Source organism: Corvus kubaryi, unplaced genomic scaffold (genome assembly GCF_017639235.1).
Source record: "Corvus kubaryi isolate FWS band 111438036 unplaced genomic scaffold, C.kubaryi_AGA036_p1.0 split3-73, whole genome shotgun sequence".
NCBI classification, from domain to species: domain Eukaryota; kingdom Metazoa; phylum Chordata; class Aves; order Passeriformes; family Corvidae; genus Corvus; species Corvus kubaryi.
In genome coordinates, this window is record NW_024582091.1 from 3,773,018 (window position 1) to 3,798,937 (window position 25,920).

The 25,920-nt window shown below is 35.2% G+C and overlaps 1 protein-coding gene across 2 annotated transcripts in view; it reads left to right on the forward strand.

Annotated features, from left to right (window-relative positions):
• MCPH1 (microcephalin 1) overlaps positions 1-25,920 on the forward strand; it is a 53,761-nt gene that overhangs the window by 12,771 nt on the left and 15,070 nt on the right. For both annotated transcript variants that reach the window (XM_042016698.1, XM_042016697.1), the window contains exons 8-9: positions 224-1,228; positions 8,626-8,739. In XM_042016698.1, coding sequence (XP_041872632.1) covers positions 224-1,228; positions 8,626-8,739 — 1,119 coding nt within the window. The remainder of the gene's footprint in view (positions 1-223; positions 1,229-8,625; positions 8,740-25,920) is intronic.

The window sequence follows — 25,920 nt, forward strand, 5'->3', positions numbered from 1 at the left end:
TCTGACAGGATACAATAGCTAAAACTGTTGCAGGTTCTTATAGAATTTGCTTTGTTTCTAATCCATTTTCTGTTTAGTTTTTGTTGACTTGCCATATAATATCCAGAGAAGTGACTAAATCTTTGTTTCTTCAGTTCAGGAATTCCATATATATTTCACTAAGAAATTGCTACACTTTTTGTTTGGTTTAATACATTTATATTGCCACTTTTTTGTTTTGCAGAAGAACAAATGGAAGACTGCTTGAACTCAAGTTGTGATTATCTTTGCGGAACTGAGAAATCAAAGAGACAGAGGACAGAGGTAGCAAAACATGCCTGTCATACTTGGACTGATATTCATATATCCATGAGCGCATCAGTGAATTCTCCGTCGCATGGCAATGAGCAGAAGAGCTTAACACCAAAACGACATGCCAGAAGTTTAACAAAGAAACAGATTATACAGCACACTTTGGATGACAGATTGTCTTTAGGAAAGAAACATTTAAAGTTTCCAAAGAAAAATCAGAAAAATGAGACATGCAAGACTACTTCAATTGCAAATGAAAGTTCTCTTCTTGAGGGCTTTGGTCATATTAGTCCTTCCAAAAAAATAGTCCAGTTAAATACTGCTCCTGCTTTGATTGACAGTTTCTCTAATTCAGCTATGAATAGTGAAGACTTAGATGCATGTTCACTGGATAAAAGCTTCCCTGTTGACAGAAATTATTATATTCTTGAAGACAAGAAGAGGAAGAAACTACAAACATTACCAGGTTTGAAGCTGGCTACCTCAGAACTGGGTACATCATGCTCTAAGGGGTTCTTGCAAGCAGTTACTATGTATAGCAAGTCTTACTGCGCTGAAGAGGCTTCTTATGAAGACTTCTTTTCATCATCTAATTCAAATGAAAATGAAGTACAAATACAAGTACCAAAGGAATCACAGAATCCTTCTGAAGTTTGTTGTAAATACTCTTTTACAAGCATGGACCTACATGATGTGAGTTTCTGTGAGCTACGTAATACTGGCAGGAAAAGTAGGAAGAAGTCTATTTCAGTGAATGATTTTCCACTAAAGAAAAAAATCAAACCAGCTAAACGTCCTGGAAGCATACCATTAAATATATCAGGTGGTGAAAAAGATGACATTGAAGAAGCTGTAGATTCTGATGATGTGAGTAGGCTGCCACAGCATGCTCATGAAAAATTCTACAACAATGTGAATTACTGTGCTCATACTACTGGTAAGTTACTACATAGAGCTAGAAAATCAAAAGATATCATACTGCATTAGATATACTAATGCAATGAAATTGCAAAATGAACTGCCATTCCAAAAGGAAAAATATTTCAGAAATACACCAAAAGAAGAAAATACTGTGGTACTGACTTTATTATTGAGTAAAATAAATGAGTCCATAGAATTCAAAAGAACACCTATTTGTTTTCCCATACCTTACAAACACAAAGTCGTAAGAGATAAGGAAACTGCTCTCTGTGCACAACAAAAGTAATGTTGAGCCTTCTTTTCTCCTAATCTCCTAACTTTCTGTAGCAGTTCAAAATCTGTTTGAGAAACCAAGGTCTTTCTGTTTTACATGTTACGGTGCTCTTGTAAATTGTTTATTAGTAACTCCTCATCATAGGTTCCCTTGTTCAAACTATTTTCAATTCACAAGTAAAAATTGTTACCAGAATTGCAGTTAGGATCATAAAATCTCTGGTGGAAAAAAACATTTGAGTTAGCAGTTTCTAACTTGTGCAGTGATGAAGATGAAATAAGACCTGCAAGAGTTGCAGTGTAAGTGTCTTGTTGACCCATGACTTTTTTATATGGAACTGACCTTAATTTTTAATAATAATTTTAAGACTATTTTTTATATTTAAGCATTTTCAAGTTGGTTTAGTATAAGATATTTTTATGTAAATGTATACTAAAATACTGAATCTCAGGAACTTCACTGGATGATGCTCCTAACTTGCATTGGGGTAATCATTTTCAGATTTTGATGTTTTGAGCTTTGTCAAGCTTTACATAACTTTTGTAATTATAATTGTATATTTTAGTAATTTATTTTCCCTAGAAAATTCTGTAGAAGTGTGTCAATTGATTATATAAAACTAATTATTAACTTAAAGGGCTCGACAAACTTGTTATCAGACTTATGAAATCCAGTGGAAATGTTGAACCATGACTGTGCCTATATGTGTGAGTAATAAGTTACTGAACTGTGAGCTGCTATTTTGAGTTCTCTACACCTGTATTTTAATATCTGGAATGCATCATTTCTAACACAGTTAAAAAACCAGTGGATGCAGGCATATGTTATACAGGTAAAAATGTACACCCATAAATGACAACTTTCTGCTCCAAGGGGTAGATGAGCCATAAAGTTGAGGTGTCTATGTTGGATCTTGTTCTCACCAACAAGAAGGTGCTGGTGAGGAATGTGAAGCTCAAGGACAGCCTTGGCTGCAGTGACCATGAAATGTTGGAGTTCAAGATCCTTGGAGCAGGGAGGAGGGCATACAGTAAGCTTACTACCCTGGACTTCAAGAGGGCAGACTTAGGCCTCACCAGTGATTTTCTTGCTAGAGTACCATGGAAATAGGTACCCAAGGTATATTCAAGGATTGTCTCCTCCAGACTGGAGAACAACGCATCTCTACAAAGAGGGAATCATGGAAAAATGCCAGCAGGCCTGCGTGGATGAACATGGAGCTCCTGGACAATCTTAAACAAACAGGTAGCTTTCAGAGAGCAGAAGCAGGGAAAGGTAGCCAGGGAGGAAGACAGAGAAATCGAACAGCCATGGATCTGATTAGGAAGGCTAAAGCACTATCAGAAGGAAATCCACCCAAGGATATGAAGGGTAAACAAAAAAAGCTTTAGGTGCATCAGCAACAAACGAAATACTAGGGAAAATAATGGGTCCTCTCAGGAGTGACAGAACTAGTTACCCAGGTTGTAGAGAAGGCTGACAAACTCAGCATGGTTTTTTCCCCAGGCTTCACCAGCAAGTGCTTCAGCCACACCACCTGTGTTGCAGCAGGTGAAAGCAGGGATTGGGGGAATGAAGAAACTGCCTGCTGTAGGAGAAATCCAGGTTTGAGACCTCCAGCTCTGGAGCCCCCAGAACAAGAAAGAAGTTGACCTCTTGGAACAAGCCCAGAGCAGGCCACAAAGATGATCACAGGACTGGAGCACCTCTTGTATGAAGACAGACTGAGAAAGTTGGGGATGTTTAGGCTGGAGAAGAGAAGGCTCTGAGGAAACCTAAGAGGAGCTTTCCAGTGCCTAAAGGGGGCTTACAAGAAAGCTGTAGAGGGACTTTTCTTGGGGGTATGTAGTGATGGGCCAAGGGGGAACAGTCTTGAAATGAAAAAGAATAGATTTAGGTTAGATATTAGGAAGAAATTCTTTACTCTTTAGTGTGCTGAGGCACTGGGACAGGTAGCCCAGAGAAGTTGTGAATGCTTCATCCTTGGAAGTGTTCAAGGTGAGTTTGGATGGAGCTCTGAGTAACCTGGTCTGGTGGAAGGTGTCCTTGTCTATTGCGCTAGAGTTGGAACTAGATGATCTCTAAGGTTCCTTCTAACCCAAACCATTCTATGATTCTGTGAAATAGATGAACTCACTGTAAGAGGTTTTTTGCCATGTGTCAATGTACTAGAAGATGATCCTTAAATGCTGTAGGTCCTAATGTCAAAGAACAGTCTGGTTTTCATTAAACAGTCATGGAAACAAGGAGAAAAATCACAGAGTATTCTGAGCTGGAAGGCAGGGACCCACAAGTGTCACCGAAGTCCAGCTCCTGGCCATGTACAGGACAGCCCCAAGAATCACACCATTGCCTGAGAGCATTGTCCAAATGCTTCTTGAACTCCATCAGGCTTATTTGCTATGTTTAAACTTAGGTATTCCAGTTAATTTTAGATTTAATTATAACTTTTAAATTCTAACAACTAAATTATGATCTCTGTTCATGTGTGATGTCATGCTTTTATTTTCATGCTGGACAACTTTTTTAAAATAATAGTTTTTAGAGGACAGAAAAAAAAAGGAATAACATTCAGCAAACATAAGTTATCCAGTGTTTATACTTTTAATCCTTTTTGTTAGTTCCAATTTGTGTTTGTAGTGATTTTAATAGTATTTGTGTTTTATCAGTGATGGCCCTTTTCCCAAATATGGTATATTCAGCTTTGTGCGTCTTTTGTGTAGTCAAGTAGGACCTCAGGTCTGACAGCTTGAATAAGCTCACTTAAAAATTGAATGAATCAATAATTTAAGCGAAGTTGTGTTTTCCCTAATAATGCAAGGTTTGTGGAAGAAAATGAAAATCTTGTATTGCACTTACTCCTGTGATTCTCTATGATGGAATAATTGATTTTTATTAATTGTGGATTAAGCATTTCCTTTTTTTAATTAAATGTAATTTGTTTCTTGTCCCTATTAGTAAATAAAGGGTAAATTGGTGGGGTTTTTTCTGTATATTGTACATTATTTGAAAACCGGTAAATCCAGTATATTTTTAAAAACGAATGAATTCTCTTTGTTTGTCATATACATATATATGGTTAGGAGTAATCAAATAGCTATATAAAATATTATATCTGTAAATGTTTTAAATATCAAACATTTTTCTTGCCCATTTTTTTGTTGTGATTTTATGTCAGTGGCACTTTCACCCAGTATCTTTAATGACAAGAAGATTTGATAAGCTTTCTTTCCATAGACTACTTGGAACATTTCATTTTAAAGTAGAAGTGTAATATGCAGGCTTGTCTGAAACCAAATTTTCAAGGCCTAACGCTTATGTGGTAGCAAGCTTCAGGTTCCTTTGTAGGGCACATTCAAGACTGCCCAGTTGTTCTGCTGAAATAAGTACTGCTACTTAATTTCCTCTTACTCCAGGTCATGAGACTCTTCATCTGAAAGCTACAACAATAAATAATAATGGACAAGGAATGCAAGAGTATACTCTCTTAAGCTTTTATCATACTAAAATAATTTAGAAATTTGAACTCAGACTTAGCATTAGTTCCAGACTTAAAAATAAACTTAAGGCTTATCTGAGTGAATTTTATATATTTATGGTAATGTGGAAGGCAAATATTATCTTAATTGGCAAAAAGACTTAAATGAAGAACCATTTTACTGTAATTAATGTAGTTCAGTGTTAAGCTGGGAAATCTGGAATATCATTCTGGTGCAAGAAATCATTGTGTTTAATTTAGATTAATGAGTTTTGCCTGAGTTTCTAGGTGCTATGGGGCTTAATGCTGCAAAAATACTTTTTATGTCTTTAAAGCACACATGTGAAAACTTCCTTAGATTGATGTGCCTTTTGTTTTTTTCCAGCTTTGGAAGAAGATAGGCTTACTAAAAATATTGTCTAATGTCCTCTTGATGCCTTAGGTTTTAACTTTTATATTTTTCAAATTCTGTACTGCTTGGTGCATGACTCTGAAGTTTCTTGTAGCCTGTTAATTTCTGCTCTCTCATGCTAGGTAGACATAACAAAGCCTCTCTGGCCCTGCTTTCCAAGGACACCAAGACTGTCCTAGGCCAAAAATATAAACCAGAGAGCCACTAAGGGGGGGGAAAGGTGAGGGGAAAACTGGAGTTTTAATTGGAGGATTAACCCTGCTATGCAAATGAACCAAACCTATAAAAGGGTGAAGAACTCATGAGCTGGGGTCCGTCTTGGGGTCCATTTTGAGAATAGCTTCAGAGTCCCCAGGGTGTACCTTTGAAAGCCTTTCAAATAAATACCTACTTTTATTCCCTTACTCCTGTCTAGTCTCTGTTTCTGGGAGGCCTCTTAAAGCATCACTCTTGATATTTTATTATGTCCTTGTGAAAAACAAGTGAGGCATGAAGAGGAAAACTTTTTTCCTTGATTCCTTCTTTTGTTTATCTTCACAAAAAGTTGAATTGTAACTATTAAAAGAAAAAAGGAAAAGTATTTTTGAATACAGGAATAGGTTGAGGATTATTTTGATGTAGTCAAATTTGCAAAGCCTGATGATACTTGTCCTAGAGCATATAACAAACTACATAAAACTTTTATAAATGATTAACAGGCTCTCTCTGAGGACCTGGGGGTTTTCAGCAGACTTGAAGAAATTAAGTTCTGTATAATAAAAACTTGGTGTTTGCCCATGCTTCAGTAATATCTATAGTAATAATAACAACACAAGTTATTAAATATGCTGTGCATATGTACCTGAAGGATTATTAATGATGACAAATTTGGACTTAATTTCTTCATAGTTGGGGTAAATACCTCTATGGATAAGTACAAAATAGTAGATACAATATAACTTAATTTAAGTGACACTTCATAACAATATTTTTAAAGTAGAGAACTGATACTATAGAAAAAAATTTTATTAGATAGATGTGGTTTATTTGATCGAGCAGAACTAGCTCATTTTGCCTAATCATTGCTTTTTAAATCAATGGAAATATCAAATGGAATTTTGAAGATAATATTCTGGTTCAAAACTTCTCATTAGTGTTAAAATGATCATGAATGAGTAGAAATTTAAATTGCAAAGTAAAATCACTCTAATTTGTGATAATGCTTCAGAGGGCTCAGTTGTTGATTTTGGTGCCAATCATTGAGCAGTGTTTTGGAAAAACATTTAGGGGATCTCCTGGACCACAGTGTCAGGAGTTACCTGCATGTTTGAACTTAGTTTAGGGATAACTAATGCTGGATGCAATTGCTTCAAAAAGTTCCATCAACTTTAAAGTTCTCTAGGAAAAGCTACTAAAGATGAAAACTCATTATTTGTGCCTGAGTGACTGCTTCAAAAAGAAGTAATCAGGAAAAGACAGAAAATAGTGAAGCTTGAGACCTATAGGATGGAGAACCTGGAAAGTGCTTGAGAAGTCCTGATAGACAGGAATAGCAAAGAATAGTCCTTATTAATGTAGTGCCTAAGATCCGTGAACTGGTAATCAGAGATAAGGGACATTATCTGGTCTTCCTGCTTTCCTGTAAATATGAAGAACCCACAGAAGTGAACCCTAACTGGAAAGAAGTCCAAGAATACAGGTCTTAAGACTTTAAGCCCAAGTGCTGTGGAGCATGAGCATTCAGGCCAAGAATAGTAAAAGGAATATTATAGCACTTTTCACTGCTGGCCCCCAACCCAAGCTACCCCTCAAAAAAAAAAAGAAAAAAAACAAACCTGAAATAACCTAATGGAAATTAACAGAGACTACTTTGGGTAAAGCAGTGGAGTACACGATCTCCTTACATCCTATGCAGTCACGTTGTTAGGGTTTTTTTAAGGTTCAAAATACATCTTTAAAAGTTCTGTTTTTCATGGAAAAAGAGGTCATTTTTTTTTTCTTTATTGTGTGTTTTCTCCTCTTCTACTTGCCATCAGTCTTCCTCAGTGATTAAAAACAATGGGTCTCAGTGCAATACTAAATAAAATTAGCGTAGTTATTAGTTATCTCTTTATTACATGACACTATGTGTCATTCGAATATTGAATTTAAATCAACAATTGTACCTGAAAATCAGGTTTACATTTATTACACAAAGATTGCTGGAATAAATTTTTGACTAGTTTAAAGATTATAATTTTAAGATGAGTTATCAGTAACGGATTGTAATTTGATGTTATGTTAAATCAAGGATTAAGAGTTTAAGTAGCTGACAGAGAAAAAATTATTCGTAGTTATATATGCATACTAAATAAAGATAGTACTCTTCAGGATGTTCCAAAAGTAATCAAAGCAACTTAGTTAGCAGGAGCTAAATTTAGGCCACTTTAATCACTAATTAAACTTTCTTTAACTGATCTCATCCATTTCTTTGAAATGAAAAATTAACAAATGCTCTAAAGTAGACTTTATTGAACGACATTTGGGAAAAATTCTTTCCTTAAATTTTGAATAATTAAAGCTTAATTGTTTAAAAGATACATCAAATTATTTCATCTTAGGCAAGCTAATTTCTCAAATGATTCTGAAGTTTATTATTTAGTTCTTATAAAAGTCATCCTGACAGTATTGAAGAATTAAATGTCTTAATTCATAAAATACATAACGAAAAATAGTGCTTTTTGACAGAGTGCGTTCTTATGGATGGTGCCTTTTGATATATAATAGGTCTGATATGCCTGCATGTGCACAGAATCCTTGCCTGCTAACAGTTTGCTAGATTTGCTTGCAAAGCATTTGAGAACAAGTTTCAGACCTTCAGGTCATTTTAGATAAACAAAGTGTGTACCAAAAGCATTGATTTTTAATAAGAAAATCTAGCCACTGATGCTTCATATGCAGATATCTCTATGCAGAGAAATTGCATGTTTTGTAATAAATAGAAAGCAGTTTAGCAGATTCTCCACTTGTAGTTAATACATGGTTTTCAAAATATAGGAAATTGGGAGTTTTACAACTCATTTATTTCCAAGAAGAGATACTGAAAGATGAAGTCAGATGCTTGAGTGTCATTCCTTTACCCTAACTGAAATACAGTGAAAAAATAACTGGTACAACTTATTAACGAGTATCTTAAGTGTACATAGCACTGTGATATGATAAAATAATTGGTGGCAGTTCCATTTCATAAGATTGCATTTTTCATTTTAAGTTTCTAAATTTGGTTTCTAGGTGATGAAAATGAAGTTTCAGAATGTCATGTTACTGATGGCTCTTGCAAAGTTTTTAACAAACGAAAGAGTAAGCACACTGGGGGGCTTAAGAAAAGCTGGAAGACTCCAAAAGGTTAGTTTGACTGGACATTTGCTTTGTTAAACTCTTTTGTGGAGGATCATTGACCGACTTCGTATGTACAAAAATTAAAATAAATTCTCTTTGCAGTATCAATTTTAAAACTTTTCCTGAATCTTTTCTTGATATAATATGCTGATGGTCTTGGTGTATAACCATAAAACTCAGCTTCTGGTAACTTGTGGTGACAGAGTCCATGCCAAGCTGACACCATAAAGGAGGTTGGTAAGCCAGCTCAAACTGAAAAAAGCTGAAAAGCCACTGAAGTTACCTGAAAAGATGCCTGTTCCTTTTGGAGGAGTTACTAAATGCAACAGGTTTTTTATTTGTTTTATACTGGATCATCACCAGTGGATGTTTCTGCAGAATAAAGATTTATGCATGATTTTCTTTTAGGTTCTGGTAAAAGTAAATTTCTCAATTTGGTATTTGAGCTCAATTTGGCTGTAAAAAAGGGAGAGAGGATTGAGTCAGCACTGAATCTTTTTTTTAAGTGTTTTTCCTTTGTAAAAGTCTTTTAAGTAAATATAAAACTGATCAGGAAAATAAATATTAGTTCTTTTAATCAGTAAGTAGCAAGTCAATTGAAATGAGTGCTGAGTTCTTTTGAGAATGGAAAGTCCTAAAGCACTAAATGATATCTGCTGTCATTAACTATATGAAATGCGTTAGGTGTTTCATTGGTAGGTACTGGTGGAGTTTCAAAGAGACTGATCACCGATTTTGATACTTTTTTATGTAATAGTTTTGTGCAGATGCAATTACTAAGTTGTTCAACATTTTAAACATCCTGAAGAGAGGATATTAATCTCCATGGGCCAGTGATCTCTGGATTAAAATGATTATTTGACTTGTCTGCATTTTGCTACTTTTACGTTTTTTAAATATTTATTCCCTTTATTTTCCTAAATATATTATGTGTAAAATTAATATCTAGAATGTAGAATGTATAAATCACTCTAGATCCATGTCCTATAGAAGCATTTAAGATAGTGCTATCTCTAGGCTAAAATATCTCTCCAGAATAGTTTCATCTCCTGGCACAGAAATCTGACTGAAGCTGCTACATATAAATCCACAAACCACACTCAGTGGCTCTTTCTAAGGCTATTTGCAGAAAGTGTGCTTGGTGACTTGTCAGCTTTGTTGGTACTGATTCCTTCTCCAGTGAAATTACTCAACAAGAGCATTATACATCAGTGCTAAATTTGACTCATTTCTCTTAAGATCCCAACATAATGAATATATAATGAAGAGAAAGAAAAAGCAATATGAAATTCTATTTTACTGTTCCTCTTTGTCAGATCTGGCCTTGCAGTCAGAGGTATCTTTAAATGGTTCTACTTGGTGTCTGCTTGCAAAGCATGCTCTGTGAGGTGTTTAACAGTAGGAAAGTTAAGTGGGTGCTAGAGAAAATTTCTATTGAGTGTTTTGAGATTACTTCTTTTATCCATTCATTTTATCTTGCTGATAATACCATTTCACTCAAATATCAATAAAATAGCAGTGTATAGTTTCATTCATGTCAAGAATGCTTTTTAAAACTAATTTTAAAGGTTTTCATTGTCAGCGTGACTATGCAGATTCATATAGAGACAATTTTGGGGAAGGACAGGTATTTGACTGAAAAATAAAAAAAAAAATTCACAAAAAGCTGCCATGTGATTAACCAGGTGCTATGTCTGGCAATGAGACTGGTGCTCTGAAAAGTTTAAATTTTAAGAGAATATTGTTTTGAACAAAATAAGACTCTGTAAATTTTTGTAACTAATTATGTTGCAAAACCTCTCTAGTACCAATCAGAATATGTTCTTGAAGCTTTATAAAAACAACCAAACATTATACACCATTTTTATTTAATACATTTTTCCAGTGGCTACAGTTTAAACATTGCAACATTTTGCTAACTTTTGGCAATGTAAAAGTTAAGTTAGAAAATGTTAGTTGGTTTCCTTTGCATAAAGAAAGAAGTGGGAGAGAAATGGCACAAATATCTTTAAAAATATTATTTTATTGAATCATAGTATTATGAAGAATTTCCTAACTTAATTTAAATCTTAAAAGAAACTTTTTGCTAAAAGCAAAACTGCAGAAGAAATGCCATTTCCTAGATATTTTCATGGATGAACATTTCCACAAACGTGACTATGTGAATCTTGAGACAGACCATATTGCTGGGAATCTGTTGTAAGTGTGATCTCTTAAATTCATTACTTTGCTTCCTAAAATAAGAGACAGCTATGTAAATTGCAGCTATCTTTTTTATAGAAAAAGAGTTTGGAATGTAATACCTCCTTAAAAATATTTTAGATGCTTGCTGAATGTAATTCCCAGATAATATCGAAACCGAAACTTCTTAGTGTACTTTAGTTATAACTCATTCACTGTGGTGTATGCTACAGTGAACACTACAATTCTAACTCATTCAGTACAGTGAACGCATGTCAGTAGGCCTTTGGAGTTCACTATGTGATGGTAAATATTAAAAAAGCCATGGAAAAATATCTTTAGGAAATAGGACTAGGTCTAAGTCTTAACATTATTTACTTCTCTGGTTCTTTCAATTTTTCATTTGTAGTTTCTTTAATAGAAACCAAGCCATAGGTTCTGTATTTCTCTGCTGTGCTATTGTGTTATGCTTTTGTTTTCTTCAAAACATCATGCAGGTTGAGTTTCTTGTATTTTGTTTTAGCTGAAGTCAAAACCAAGAATGACTTTGTTTAGATACTTGTGATGCCATGATGATTTTTGCCTTTTCTTTTATACCCATTATACCTTTTTACAGCTTCTGTATTCCTAATGCTTTTTGCCTACATTCTTGGACTTGTTTGTCAAGCTGAGAGACTAAACATTTTAGAAGCTTCGTAGTTAGGGATCAGTGTGCCCCAGACCCCAAGGTCCTCTCCAGAACACATTCTGTAAACCAAGACAGAACCATCCAGGGGAAGGTTCCTTGGGGAGGGGGGTTCACTTGAGCCTCTCATTGGGGAATCTTTGATAGATATGCTAATTAGTGAGACCTATAATGTTATACCCAATGTTGGGGGGGTTCATCTCGATGCACATGACCTGGATGTGTGCACCTAAGGATCCTTACAATAAATACCAAGGTAAAATCCCTTTTCCCCTTCTAACCGTGTCTGACTCTTGATTTTAAGACCAGGAAAAGGCATCACTTGTATATCACAATTTTAGATTAAAGTACTCATAATTTCTTTATCTATACTCTTTATGTCGGCGTGCATATTGCACTGTTAATGTGGAAGATGTCTAATCAAATACATGTAAAATTGTAATGTCAACAAACAAAAGCCACAAAGACAGAACAGTTTATAATGGCAGCTGCAGGTGTGTTTGGGGAAGATAAGTAAGATTTTCAGGAATCTTTAATGGCTTCAGGAAACAAATTTTGGATTTAAAACAACACCACCACCCCGAAACCAAGACTTTTGGTAAGTTCAAAGGCAGCACATATAGACAAATTTATAAAATTGACTCTTAGTTTTGAGGCAGAGTTGGTAAGGATAAGTGCTGTCGATTAATGCTTGTGAATGTCAGCAGGTGGCTTCCCTGGTCTAGAAATCTAAGTTGATGCTACTGGATTGCAGGGATAAAATAAACCCTTTTTGCATTGTGATTTGTTTTTCAATTATTCCATGAAATTGGATTCATAATTCTGTGTTGCTTTGCACAGGGAGGACAAAGTGAAAAAACTAAAATTCATCTTAAAGCCGAAAATGTATTCAAGAAAGTTATTTACAGTAGTGGTGAACTACTGGTATGAGGTTGAGTGCTCATTTTATTGCTTATTGTCACAAAAAAGGTTACGTTTATCACAGCGCCTGTTGCATGCCACAAGTTAAATATCTTGTACTTTAAAAAGATCAGAGACTCATTATTATTAACCAGTTAACTGCCATTTTTATCCAAATAAAAATTTGTTTTATAGTTTTAGAGGGATAGGAGAAGTGATGAATGTCTTTTAAAGCATCTAAGAGTTTCACGTCACTAGAAATACAATTGGAATAAATTTTAAAATGAAAAAAACCCTTAAAATACTGTTTTCTGAGTGAAAAGAAGAAACTCTTTAACCATGTGAAAAAATGTTTTTTTCACGAGAGATAATTAAAAACATATTTTCACAAAGAAGACAGTATGGACTTAACTGAAATTCCTTCAGTTTTGTTTTTAAACAGATTCATCTTGGCTCATATTTCTGTAGCTCTTGGATTTGGGTGAAGGTACATCAGCACTGATCTTAAGAGATTTTTTGAGAGAAGATTTTTACAAGCAATCTAAGCTCATGCTGTGGAACAAATAGGGTGAAGCAGGCCATTGTGAGATCCTGTTATCAGAATCCTTTTTTAAATTACTTTATTCATGACAAAACAAATTTTAATATCCTGAAAAATCTGTTACTATGAAACATGAAGCATCTTGCCAGATATTCAGGAAAGTAACTTTATGACTATATTTTATATGTGCATGCATAGACTTGTCTTAGATTGTGTTGGTTTAGGGGACAACATAATTTTATGTTTTCCTTCCAGTTTTGATTTGTAGTTGCTTTGAATAGGTACATATTTTAAATACTGATACTTGAAATGTTACTGGCTTAGAGGCACAAATGAATAGGACAGTGAATTAGACAAGGTGGAAGCATGCAAGCTCTTTTAGAGTTAACAATGAAGAAACTGGAACTACCTACCTTTATGGTTTGGGGAAAATGCTTGATGTAATGGGGGTGGTCAGAGGATAGCACTGTGAAGGATGCCTATGAATCCCATGGTTTGAGACAGTTTTAAAAATACTTCTGTATGATTAATCCCATGACTATTTTCACTCAACCTTTGCGAGGCAGTTCTGGTTCTGGACTTCCTCCAGCTAGTGAATTTGTCCCCCACACTTCTCCCACATCAAGTTGAGGGCTTCCAGGACAGGAGCCATACTCTTGGCAACTGCTGCTATACCTTACAGTGCATGCTTTGGGCCATATCCTAATGTCAACAGTTTTGTTATCACCCCTTAGGGGTGCTACCATGCCTGACAGGATTATCTCCTGTAGATGAACCCAGTGGGTTGATTCATGACCTTGGGTCACTAGAAATCATTCTCTTTATGACAGGTTTCATATTAGCTATTTGGGACTACCTACTGAAGTGCTGTGGTCTATTTCTTAAAAGTGTCTTGTAAAATCAGTACCTTTCTATGGCAAAAGGCACATGCTCCTCTCAGCTCAAGCTGTTTCCTGTTGTTCCAGGGACACTGGCAGCTGGTGTTCACACTCTTGTATGTGTTGCTGTTTGGAACACTGGAAATGTGCTGTGACAGTGAAACAGGAGGTGGTTGACTGTAGCTTGTCATCTTAGCAGGCAGGATAGTAAAGATCCAGGAACTGAATTTTCCTAAGTTTTTATATTAAATTGTCACTAAATTTCTGTTTTCTCAACAAATCACCATATTGATTATTTTTCAGACCCTTCTTCTAAAAGAAGACATAGAGGATTAAGTAGATGGAGAGTTTTGGGTTTTTTTGTCCACATAGAATTAAGGAAAAAAAAACACCGTTTCTTTTTTTTCCCCAGAAGATTGGTAGGTTTGGTGACTTTTTATGAGGAGACTGTTTATGAGGCTTCATGTAAAGTCAGAACATATTTTTTATTACTACTTTTAGGCAAGTAGGAAATTGCTCAAGATCTATTCACAGTGAATGGTAGATAAGGATAAGCACCAAGAATAACATCCTGGAATATCAAGTTATTTGAAGTACATCTATGTCATCTCCATCCTTTTGAATAAAAGTCTGTGGCATTCTTGGATTTAATGGTGGAAGGAAGGCTTAGGTACAAGAAGCAAATGCAGCTCTTTCTGGCTCAGAGCATGAGGGGAACAGTACATAAACCTTGTGCAAGAAGTCAGATCATAGAGTCCATGCTTGAAGCATACCTCATTGCTGAAGATATGTATGTATGCTGTTCTTTTCCAGTTTTGAGGTACACTGTGTTCACAACCATCATGCCAGAAAACCAAATAATCCACTGGACTGCAGCTGACTTGGCAGAGAATAACTGTAAAATTGAAACTGTTTTCCCTCTTGGCATCAGGAACTATCAGGAGGAAAAGCAACTGCTGCTTAGATCCTCTTTTTTTTTCTTTTTTTTTTCTTTTTTTTTTATTTAGCTCTTGGGAAAATGAACACCCTACTTAAACCTGCTGGTATCTGGAATGACTCTATAGGCTGGAAATCCTTTTGTTAATGGGTCTCCTTTCTAAATTATAGTCTTGCAGCTCATGAAAATTGTTGAAAATCAATCTGAACAAAAGATTTCCTAAACTCCATTTCATCAGCATCAGTGTCTTCATCAAGTTTTTGTGGTAATAATTTGACAAATATTACCATTCTGTTCTTCATTGGAATTAAACATTTGATAGATTATTGGTGTGATCTTTGTAGAATTGAATTACGAGTTTACAAACAAATCTGTATGGAACAGAAATATAAATAGGCAGTCAGTCAAATAGGAAAAAATCTTGCAACACATTACATATGCACTACAAAAATCTTTCGTTTTTCGAAGATTTGTCTGCAAGTATGATTAATTCATAATCCTTCAAGATTCTAAAAAAATATTTGGGGGGGGCATGGTTAAAAAATTTTTATTCTACCCTTCCTAATATTGCTGTTGCTCTTTAAAGCATGACATAAATATTGTTCAGTTGTTTACCATATGGTCTAGAGGGCTGTAAAGCTTTAAGTCAGGTTGTTGGCTATGTGCCAGTTTGGACAAATTTGGAGGAAAATATCCTCTGATAGAAGCCAGGTTACAACCACTCTTCTCCTACCAGGTTCAGGAAAAAAGAAATTTTCCTTGGAGGAAAGTAAAAGAGGTACAAACTATTTATTTAACAAACACGCAGGAAAAGGATAATAATGCTAAATAATAAAACCTCTCGCCATGGAGAGAAACCTGGGAAAATTTCAGATTTCTTCTGTAGATGTAGTCTCTCTCATCCTTGGAGCTGGGTCGGTGTGGGCCCACCTCTGTGGCCTTGGTGGAAAATTCTCCCAATGTGTTCTGATGTTGAAGCAGTCCAGAAGAGAAGAAGGGAAAAACCAAAGTCCCAGGAAAACAAAGTTCAGCTCTCCATCTCCCTCTGGAGAAAAGGAGCTGAAAGCTGGCTGAAAAGCAAGAAGGGTGCTTCCTCCACTCTTGCTGCTGCAGAAAAAGAGGAGTGTGTATCTGTGTCCTTGAACAACTGTTTTGAAAAGTTCGCTTGGTTTTTTCTCTCTCCCCCCTCTCAGGCTCTGTTTAAAGGCACAAAAAAGCACAAAATTAATTTCTAGGGATAGAGCAGCGATAGGGGATACACATCATAAAGTCACCCCAAGACAATTATCATCAACAAGTGGCTTAAAATCTTGTCAGCAAAGTATTTACTGAAGTTTACAATCTTGTATCTTAACACAAAGTTAACATAAATCCTGGCTTGAGTCTTTTGGGCTGCAAACATATTCAGGATTATCTTCACCTCAAATTCCACTCATTGTTGCATAGTTGGCAGTCTCCAGAAGACTTAAACTATCCAAATTAACTTCACACTGCTAATAATTGTGCAAACCCACCACATAACAGTTGGGGTAAAGCAAAATGGTTTTTTCCCCTCTTAAAATGGTTCCATACCTACAGCTTGCACAACGGAAATGTGTCTCTGTGTCTCAGTTCTTCTGCCCAATGACCCATTGTGAGCAGAGTTAATGAGCCACTGATGTCTCCAGTGAAGTAGCTGAGGCAAACATTGATTTCTAATGAACCGTCGATGATGGGTGACAACCATCATGACCAAAACTTGAATGCATGGCTTGACAAGGTCTTAAATATCAAGCAATTAATTTCACTGGAGCTACTCTACTGTTGCCCACTACCCTTGTGGCTTCTTTTTTTATCTCACAATAAGGCCATATAAATCTGAAGCTTTATAAAGTGCTTTTAATTGGTCATAAGTCAGCTGTCTGGAGGCATTGTTCACTTCATTAGATCATTATGAGAGTGTAATCAATTTTTTTGTTTGAACAGATGAAACAGATTCATTCTATAGCATACTCTTTTTTTGTTGGAATTATTTATAGAAGGGTACAAACTAGTTTTCTTAACCTTGGTGAGGCTGGAGTTAAGGGGTGAAGTTCATCTTGCCTAAAATTTCAGCAGAAAAAAATTAACTGTGCATGACTTTCTCACATATCATTTGGGAAGGTGAGTATACATTGGGCATTATTTGGTACTAATGACAGAATTAATTTGCTCCTTAGTGTTGTCTTTAAAATGTTTCTTTTTGCCTATACCAGTTTTCTCTGTAACATAGTGTTGCCCCATGATAGCCCTGGTTCCTCTTCGTCCTGTCTTTTGACTTTTTTGGGGTAAACATGTACCATTCCTTCACCTGAGCTTTCATCCTAGAATCTAATCATGTTAGAATCTAAACTATAACGTTCCTTTCTCCTCCCCTTAGCATTCCACTTCTTGAGATTCGCTTCTGTCACATTGGTAATCCTGCTGGCTCTTTCTGATACTAGAAAAACGTTCTTCACCCAGAGGGTGGTTGGGCGCTGGAACAGGCTCCCCAGAGAAGTGGTCACAGCACCAAGCCTGACAGAGTTCGAGAAGTATTTGAACAAGACACTCGGGCACACAGTGTGACTCTTGGGATGTCCTGTGCAGGGCCAGGAGTTGGACTTTGATGATCCTTCTGGGTGCCTTCCAACCAAGGATATTCTATGGTTCTATGATTTCCTCAGGTTTCACATAATAAGGTAAAGACATGAAACTTTCCTGGTAAAATACAGTTGAGAACTGGACTGCTGCTTTTCCTGAGTGATGCTGACCAGGAAGTCAGTCCCTAATTTGTACCTGTTGGAAAGGCTTGAGCTTGGAATGAGAATCACTACTGCCTGTGCTTGTAGAATTGATAATGTCACGCTGATTGATGTAGGAGTTTTTTGGTTGCAGTCAAATGATTGGGAAGGAGCATCTCCTCTCCCCTTAATCTTTGGCTATCCTAACAGAAAAAGTCCCTCTCCAGTTTTGCTAATGATCACAGATGGGTAAACCTGTCCTTCAAAGTTGCAGAATGCTGGGAAAGCTATCCCTTGCTACAAAGTTATGCATTCCTATGGTTGGGGGTTTTTTATTTTTCTTAAATATAGTTGTTAGCTATGATTGGGTTGCATGTGGAAAACTGAAAATGTCAGAAAGTTGTAAACTCTCACACTGTTGTCTGAAAAGTCTGAAGCTACTCATTCTCTCTTATCTTGCAAACACGAGTTCTAGGGGTTCCTATGTCTTCAATTACAGGATTTCTCATTATTTTCTTGTATTTGGCAGTGAAGGAAAAATGATGCCCAGGCACCTGTCACGTCATCTAATTTCTCGGTCTTCTAATAGACTGCTTTGTTTTTCATCTTTCCACATGGCAATATTTGATTTAGTTAGGATGGGCTCATTTTTTCATATCTTTCTAGGACCAAAGCAGAGGTACTATATTTGGTGAAGAAATTACAGTTGAAATTGACTTTTGCAGCCAGAGGAAACTTGAAAAATATCAGTATCAAAGGATTGGTAAGAGAAAGGTCAGCCAGAAAGTAAATTACAGCTTTGAATAATTGCTGTTTAAAAATACTGAATAGTAATAATTCATTCCAATTACCAATTATTTTCAGCTATGAGCCACAATTACTTGAACAAATTAATGTTATACTACTTATAATATGTTTCTAAAAACAGCTTTAAAGTTTTGGGTCCTCATTACAACGTTCTTAGATAGAGGCAGAGTGAAATTAACCTGATATTTTTAATATTCCTATACTACACACAGCTCTGTCTTTTGGCTCATATACTATTAAGACTGAAGATTATTACTTCTGAAATGGAGTTGTAAAGACAAAATTGATTATAAGTGTACTAAACCAATTTCAGAACCAGCTGATGGACTTCTTTGGAATAGCCAAAGAAAGGGATTTGAAGATTATAAAACAGTATAATATACTCTCCCTTACACTTTCTTTGCTCACACATGCACTGTTTTTTTCCTGCCTGCCTCCCACCCTCCAAAAGTTCTTTATCCCTTGTATATTGGCCAACCCACGTAGGGTATCTTGTTGAGTCTGAAGTTGAAGATCTTTTTTCACTCCACTAAAACACATATCTGAGTTTGAGACTACTCTGAGGCTTATTTCTTTCAGAACTTCAGTCAACTCTAAGGCACAAGAGGAGCACTTGGACTAAGTAATATGCAATCTAAAAGTGCTATTTATTGGTTGAAATAATTTCTTGAAAAATATTTGAGACATGGGTTCTTGACTGAAAGACACAATGAGGCCTAATATACATAGGCTTGAATTTTATCAGTCACAAATCTAAATGTATTCCTATCAAATTAATTCTTTGCATAAATACACTTTATTCTTGAGAACTAGTCTGGAAAAACATTTTATGGTCTCATTTTCATTCATTTGTCACTTATGAAAAAAAAACTCATGACAAGCTTAATGAAGCAAAATTTGAGTTCACCTTCTTGAAAAGCAGGTTTTACAAAACAGGACTTTTTTCTTCTTGTCCTTCATCTCCAGGAAACACCAGCTAAAATTTAGAAGAGAGAAAGAATACATTTTGATGTTGGATACCTCTTTTGTGGTGTAGGTCAGTTAACATATAGGAAGTATCACTTTTAAGTACTGGGGAGATTTACTAATACTGTTTCCTTCTAGCTACTGAAATGAATGTTTTCTGTTTCAGATGACTTAGAAAAATCTTGTTGTTGGCAGACAGTAAAGAAGTACTTAATACAACTGTGCTTCTAAGAAATATATAAAGGAAAGCTGAAGCTGTCATTTATAACAAAGTCTGTATTCCAGACCTCAAAAATAACTCAGAAAGGAGTGTGTGCTCTGACTCAGGGTATGGATATGCAACTCTTCAGGATTCAGAGATTAATGGTAAATAAAAGGACCAGTTAACTTAATACCACCTTTTCCAGTGTTTTATTAATAATAATCCTCCTATAAAACATGCATTAGAACTCATAATGATGCTCACCAGATGTCTTTTTGCTGGTCAGAAAAGTAAATGCTAACTCTTTTTTTTTTCAATAAAAGCAACATGTAAAATGAAACAGACACAAAAAGCACAGAAGAAAAATTGCATATTGGGGGGTGGGGGAGAAAGCAATTAACTTGAAAAATGTAGAACTGAAAATTAGAACATAGTTTGGCTAAGTTTTCCACTTGGTAACTGTAATTAAAGAGAACTGCTTGTCTTATTGAAGCAATAAAACAAAATATTGTCTGCTTAGCAAATGACCTTTAACTTGCAAAAATATGCAGTTCTGAATGCAAATGGAATAATAGCTTGGAAGAAATTAAATTTATTTCCAATTTCTACATTTTGTGTGCACCCTCCTGCATTCTTAAGTCTTTGAATCACTTCTAAGTGCACTGACAAGACATTTGTTCAGAATACTCACTGCATCATCTTGTACACGATGTGTTGTAATATAAAATCTGCAATTCAAAAGCTGACCTTGCAAGGTAAGGTCAGGACAGGCTGTAGATTTCCCGATTTGTGTGGATCCAGTATTTTTTGTGACCTATAGACAAGGTATTAAGGAACTGCTAACAAGCATTTTTGCTCTGAAACTGAAGAAGCAGCTGTAGGATCTCAGGCTGCTCTGGCCTTGGTTTATAGTATTGCTTCTTTTTTACCCAAGTTTGGCAAAAATAGTGGTATGATTAGTAATACTTTCATAACATTTATAAAAAAAATGCGAGAAAGGATATTTTTCTGCACATTCTGAACTGACACATCAGGATTTAGCTTTAGAGCTAATACTATACAAAGACCCTCAAGAACCTAGTGCAATTTCTTTGTGTGGATTTAACTCCAGACTTTTAGACAAGGAGGTTGATTGTGATGGCAATGAGGCTTGGCTGCAGGTAGTAAAGGAGAATGTCATGACCGTGCTGAAACATACACATTTGACGTAGATGAGTTCTTCCACCCAGAAAGACTGGATAGATCAAAGCAAAAGCTTGCTTTTAAGCCTTGTTTTTGGCCTTCCCAGGCTGTTACATCCCAGAATCCTTTAATGCTCATGAGTTTATGGAGATCCTACCATGTGTATTAAGACAGTATGAGGCATATACTCATAACTGTATAATGTGGCATCACGTCTGATTCTAATCATCTGACCTAACCTGTGCAGTAGTGTACAGTCCTTTGGACACAAGAACCCTTACTCATTGTGTTACTAGATGCCCTTTTTGAGTGTTTATTCTCAAATGTTGTGTATGTAACTTAATACGATAGATATATTTGATGTATCTTGTTGCGTTGTCATTATTTTTATTCAAATTCTTTATGTGTAAAACTCCAGTGTAGAATTGAGTTGGAACTTCCAAGAGCAATTAAATGTGACTGCTTGTTTGGAGTTGGAAGTAATGCAGTAGAAATTCTTTTGGCTAAGAATAGAACCAAATTTTATCAAGATAAATGCATATTATCTTCTTTTCAACTGTCAGTCTATCACTAGAGTAAGATTTCATCAGTAAGTATTGCTGGTAATAAGTTAGAATTTGGAAACTTTATTTCCAAAAAATACTGCATAGAATTTCTTTCAAATATTTCAGTGCAAAAGTTTCGTCCTTTTTTCTTTTGAAGTTTTATTCCATTTTACTGTTATTTGGGTTTATATTTTCACATTGTATACATATTCAGTGTGAAGTATTCAGTAGAGCTTACATAGTCTGGTCTGAGTGCATGTTTATCATGAATTTAAAAAATTATTGAATATGCTGCATTACATTGCTTCTGAAGACTTAAATAGTATCTGGATTTTGTGGTTGAAATTACCGTGTTGTGTTGAAATGACTACTACTTGAGTTATCATTAATACCTGCCTTGTCAATGGAATCTAAATTGTGTTTTATTTATGCAAAGAGTGTTCATATAATGAACAGTCATGATGCACATAATTTGTCTACATTCTGTTAGTCTAATAGTCTACACAGATAATTTCAACTCCATTCTTAAATGTGAAAGTTTACTTGGTCTTTCAATAGAGAACAGTTCTGTACTGATAACAGAGGTCAGATGGAATTGCATCAGAGTTCTCTCATTTGTTCTTTGATTCATTACTGGATAAAATGAGTTCCCTGAATTTTTTTTTCCTGTGCTCACAATTCGAAATATTTTTGTGCTCTCAGCTCAGTATATTACTCAAAGGAAACTGAATTTTAGCAGAGACTTTGGGAGCTTACCACTTGTGGTTGTGTTAATATATTGGGGGGCAGAAGTGGGAATTAGTATTTCATATGGAGCCGTAGCTATCTGGAAAAATAATTTAAATTCATATAATGGTTTTGAAAATTAGGAGTTTTTTGAAATCATTGTATAAAATTCAGTCAGTCTGTTTTTTCTACAAAATTAAAATGTTTGTGTATATTTATTTGTGCATGTTCATGTAGCTACAAGTAATTCTTAGCTAAGATGATCAAAACCTCTTACATGTGTTTTTGATTACCATGTTCTGTATAGTTATGTATTTCTCTGATACTGCTAAAAGTCATGTTCTATCCTGCCTCTGTGCATACTGGAGGCTTTCATGGTCAGTGGTGATGAACTTCCTCCTCTTCTGACCTCTGTAATAATAATTCCTCCCAAGCTTATTTAAAGTCCATAGGGGGCAAACATTCCTCCTTCTCACATAAGCTATGGGGGGTATTGCAGGAGAAGAGAAGGGTGCTTTTTAAGGTGTCTAAGAATTGCTGATTTGAGGATTGCTGTATTCTTTGAGTATACCCTGTGTGTTACATTACTTGGACAACTTTTATTCACTAGAAAATACTGAAGAGTGAAAGAATGTTTACTTAACCTTGACATAAAATAGTGATGTTGTGCCAAAACCCAAAAAAAATACACTATCAAAATAAAAACAAAATAATTAAAATTATATTTTACAATAAATATGCTCTTGTTTCTGAAGCATCCCAGCCAGTTTCTGCCTTTCTTTTGGAATAAACTGGAATTTTAAATTACAGGTTTTCTTTGTTGTAGGTAAGCTACCTTTTCCTTTCCATCTGATGAAAAGGAAAAGTCAGTAGACCAATACTGTTCTTATTTCTATGGCATCTCAGGCTGGAAATCCTTTGCTTTTTGTTTTTACTAAAAAAAGCATTCCTGTCTTCTGCTATATTGTATGCTGTGACATAAAACATGATTGAAGAGTTTTGCTTCCTTCCATGTCCTCAAAGTTTAATATTTCTAGAATATTTGTTAATTAGTATAGACTCTTCTCCAGGTGATACTATAATTATGGAGTAGTTTACACCTTTTAATATAACATTTTCTAACTTGAGGTTTTTTCAGATTTTTGATGTTTTCTTGTTTCTTTCATGTCTCTTCCCAACAAGGACACTAGTTGCAACAAATATGTCTTCTGAGTAAGTATTAACCATTTTGACTCTTTATTCAGCCCACCATTTAAATTTGAATGTTGATAATTTTTTTAAGCCTATAGAAAATGAAATTTATCTTTAGGCTCTGCACTTTATTTCTTTCTGTATTCTAGCTAGGAACTTGTACATGCATGCATATGTCATTGTTATTTGGACTGTATATGTATGCCTTTGATGCAATGGTGCAGACTGAAGCGGTTCCATAGGTGAGTTCAACAGGGCTTCAGAGCAATAAAACTAAAATCTTAAGCAAGTTTTGAATTTTTATGAAGGAAATGTAAATAGTAGTTGTGAAGAGTAAATGGTTCAGTCCAACACAGCCTTTTCACCATACATTTTAATTATTTCTATTTAAAAAGTCATAATCTGAAACATCAGTTTAAAATGTTTTATTTCATATGAATAGTTGCAGAATAAATATCAGTTGTAGGCTTTTTAGCAACTTAGTTTCAAAACATTAGAAGCAACTGCCACTGCATATTTTGGGGGAGAGTTAATAATTTTCTGGCATGCTCTTATCATTCTCTTAAAAGTCTTACAGCATAAGGAACATCCAACAAAAACATGATTCCATATTTTATACTACACTTGCTTACAGTTTTTGAATTCTTTTTCAAAACTCAGGATATTTATACTACCCAAAAATCTGTTTCAGGTTTGATATAACTAAATGCTGACAGTAACACAGATAAAAATACTCAGAAACAGTACTTAGTGGCTATGCTTTCAGAAGTTTTTTGTAAAAGGTCGTCAATAGCTATTAACAAGTATACTTATGTATGTCAGAAACATAAAATGGAATTAATAGTTTTCTTCTGTTTAATGTGCCTGGATGCTAGTAACACCAAGACTATAAAATGAACTTCACAAGTCATGCAATGCAGGATCACAGTAGAGGAGGTAAAGATCATCTCTACAGTGCAGATAGTAGGGGAAAACAGAGGCTGTGGTCTGCCTAAAAGAGGGGAACAAATCCTGGTTCAGCTGGGTATTTTTTTTTTTTTAAGAGGTCATTAATATATTATTTCTTTTATGTTCTTATATGTTGACTTTTCCCACTACCCAATTACTATTTCATTAAATTAAATTGTCTGGGGATAACAATTGCTTTTCATCAGAACCTTTTCATTAAGACTGCTTTTGGCTGACTACAGTTGTAGGCATTCATCAACTTGTAAATGGGTGAAGGGAAAGGGAGTGCTTCTGAAAGAACTAAAGAACAGAAAAGAGTCCTCCAAAGTACAACCCAGTGGTCAAAAGCCAATTCTACTTACCAGTAGCTACAGCCACAAAAGCGGTTCATTAGAATTTACATTTTAAGATGCATGAGTTCAATGGTTTCATGGCATTGGGTTTTGAGATTATATTAAATGCTGCTCACTGATTCACAGCCACCAGCTACCTAATTTTCTGATTTAAAAATTGAGTGAAATTTTGCTGTAAATTTTCCTCCACCAGTTTTTGCAGCTGTCTCAAGTATAAACTGGTGAGTTTTCTCTGCAGTTTGTAAGACATCTTCAATTCAAGAAGATGTACAATTCAATTCTGTACAACAGAAGTTTTTCTTCACATTGTAAGGAATTTTGTGTAGATACAGGAAGAACTAAGAAAAGGTTCAGGTAGGGCATGGGAGCACGCAGGGCTAGCCCCTATGGGTTGCAATATTGCAAAAACATTCACTTGTAGGCTATGCCAAGCTAAACCTCACAAAATGAAAAGGGAATACTAAATACTCTAGTAACAATCAAAGCTGTATAGCCAAGGCCAGCATTCATACCAGAGAGAGGGTCAGTCATTTGATTTTTTAAAGTATTTCAACATACAATATCACCTTTTGACTTAATTGTGAGATTAATTTGCTGCACTGTTTTCACTACTCATTTTTTTGTTTTAAACTTCTTGAAAAATAGATTGCTCCAATTTTTGTGGAGAATTTTTTTTGCAGTTTTGTTGGGATTCTGCTATGTAGTGTTTGTTTTAGCTGGGATATTTTGGGAGTTTTAACAGACTTCTTTTCTGTGGAGTTAAATGTAGTGAGAATGAAACGACCCCAGAGGTTTCTGGAGAAGCTCTGATTGCACTTGCATTGTGTCCGTGATTAATTTACATGTTTTGCCTTAAAGGGTCACCACTGTGATAGATGTGACTGTGTTCAAGGTTGTGCCTAATTGCTTTATCTTGTGTTACATGGACATTTCAAAGTCAGTGTGGGGAGCAGAGGGACCACCAGAATTTTGCTTTCATTTACAGATTTTAACAATCATTTATAATTGTAAAAATAATCATTAATAAGAGCAGTAAATTATTATCATGCAACAGCTTTTCTCTGATGATACCAAGGTCTTTCTGCTTTCATGATTATATATTTATGTGCTCCTGCTTAGCTACATAGAGAGCTCAAATTAGAATTCCAGTTATAGGTGGCCATTCTGGAGTTTATGTTTAATTTTATAGATTTCATTATAATTGTATTTAAGGATAAGTGAATTTTTAATTGAAACATTAGGACTTCTCTCTAAATTTAGACACAGAATTATTCAGATGCTGAAAATCTGGTGCTTCCTAATGAAAAACTGTTAAGTGCGCTGTGTCGAAATGTTTGCATTTCTTGGTAATATTTTTTTTATAGTACTACAAAAGAAACCAAGAATTAGGCTCTGTTGTGTTGG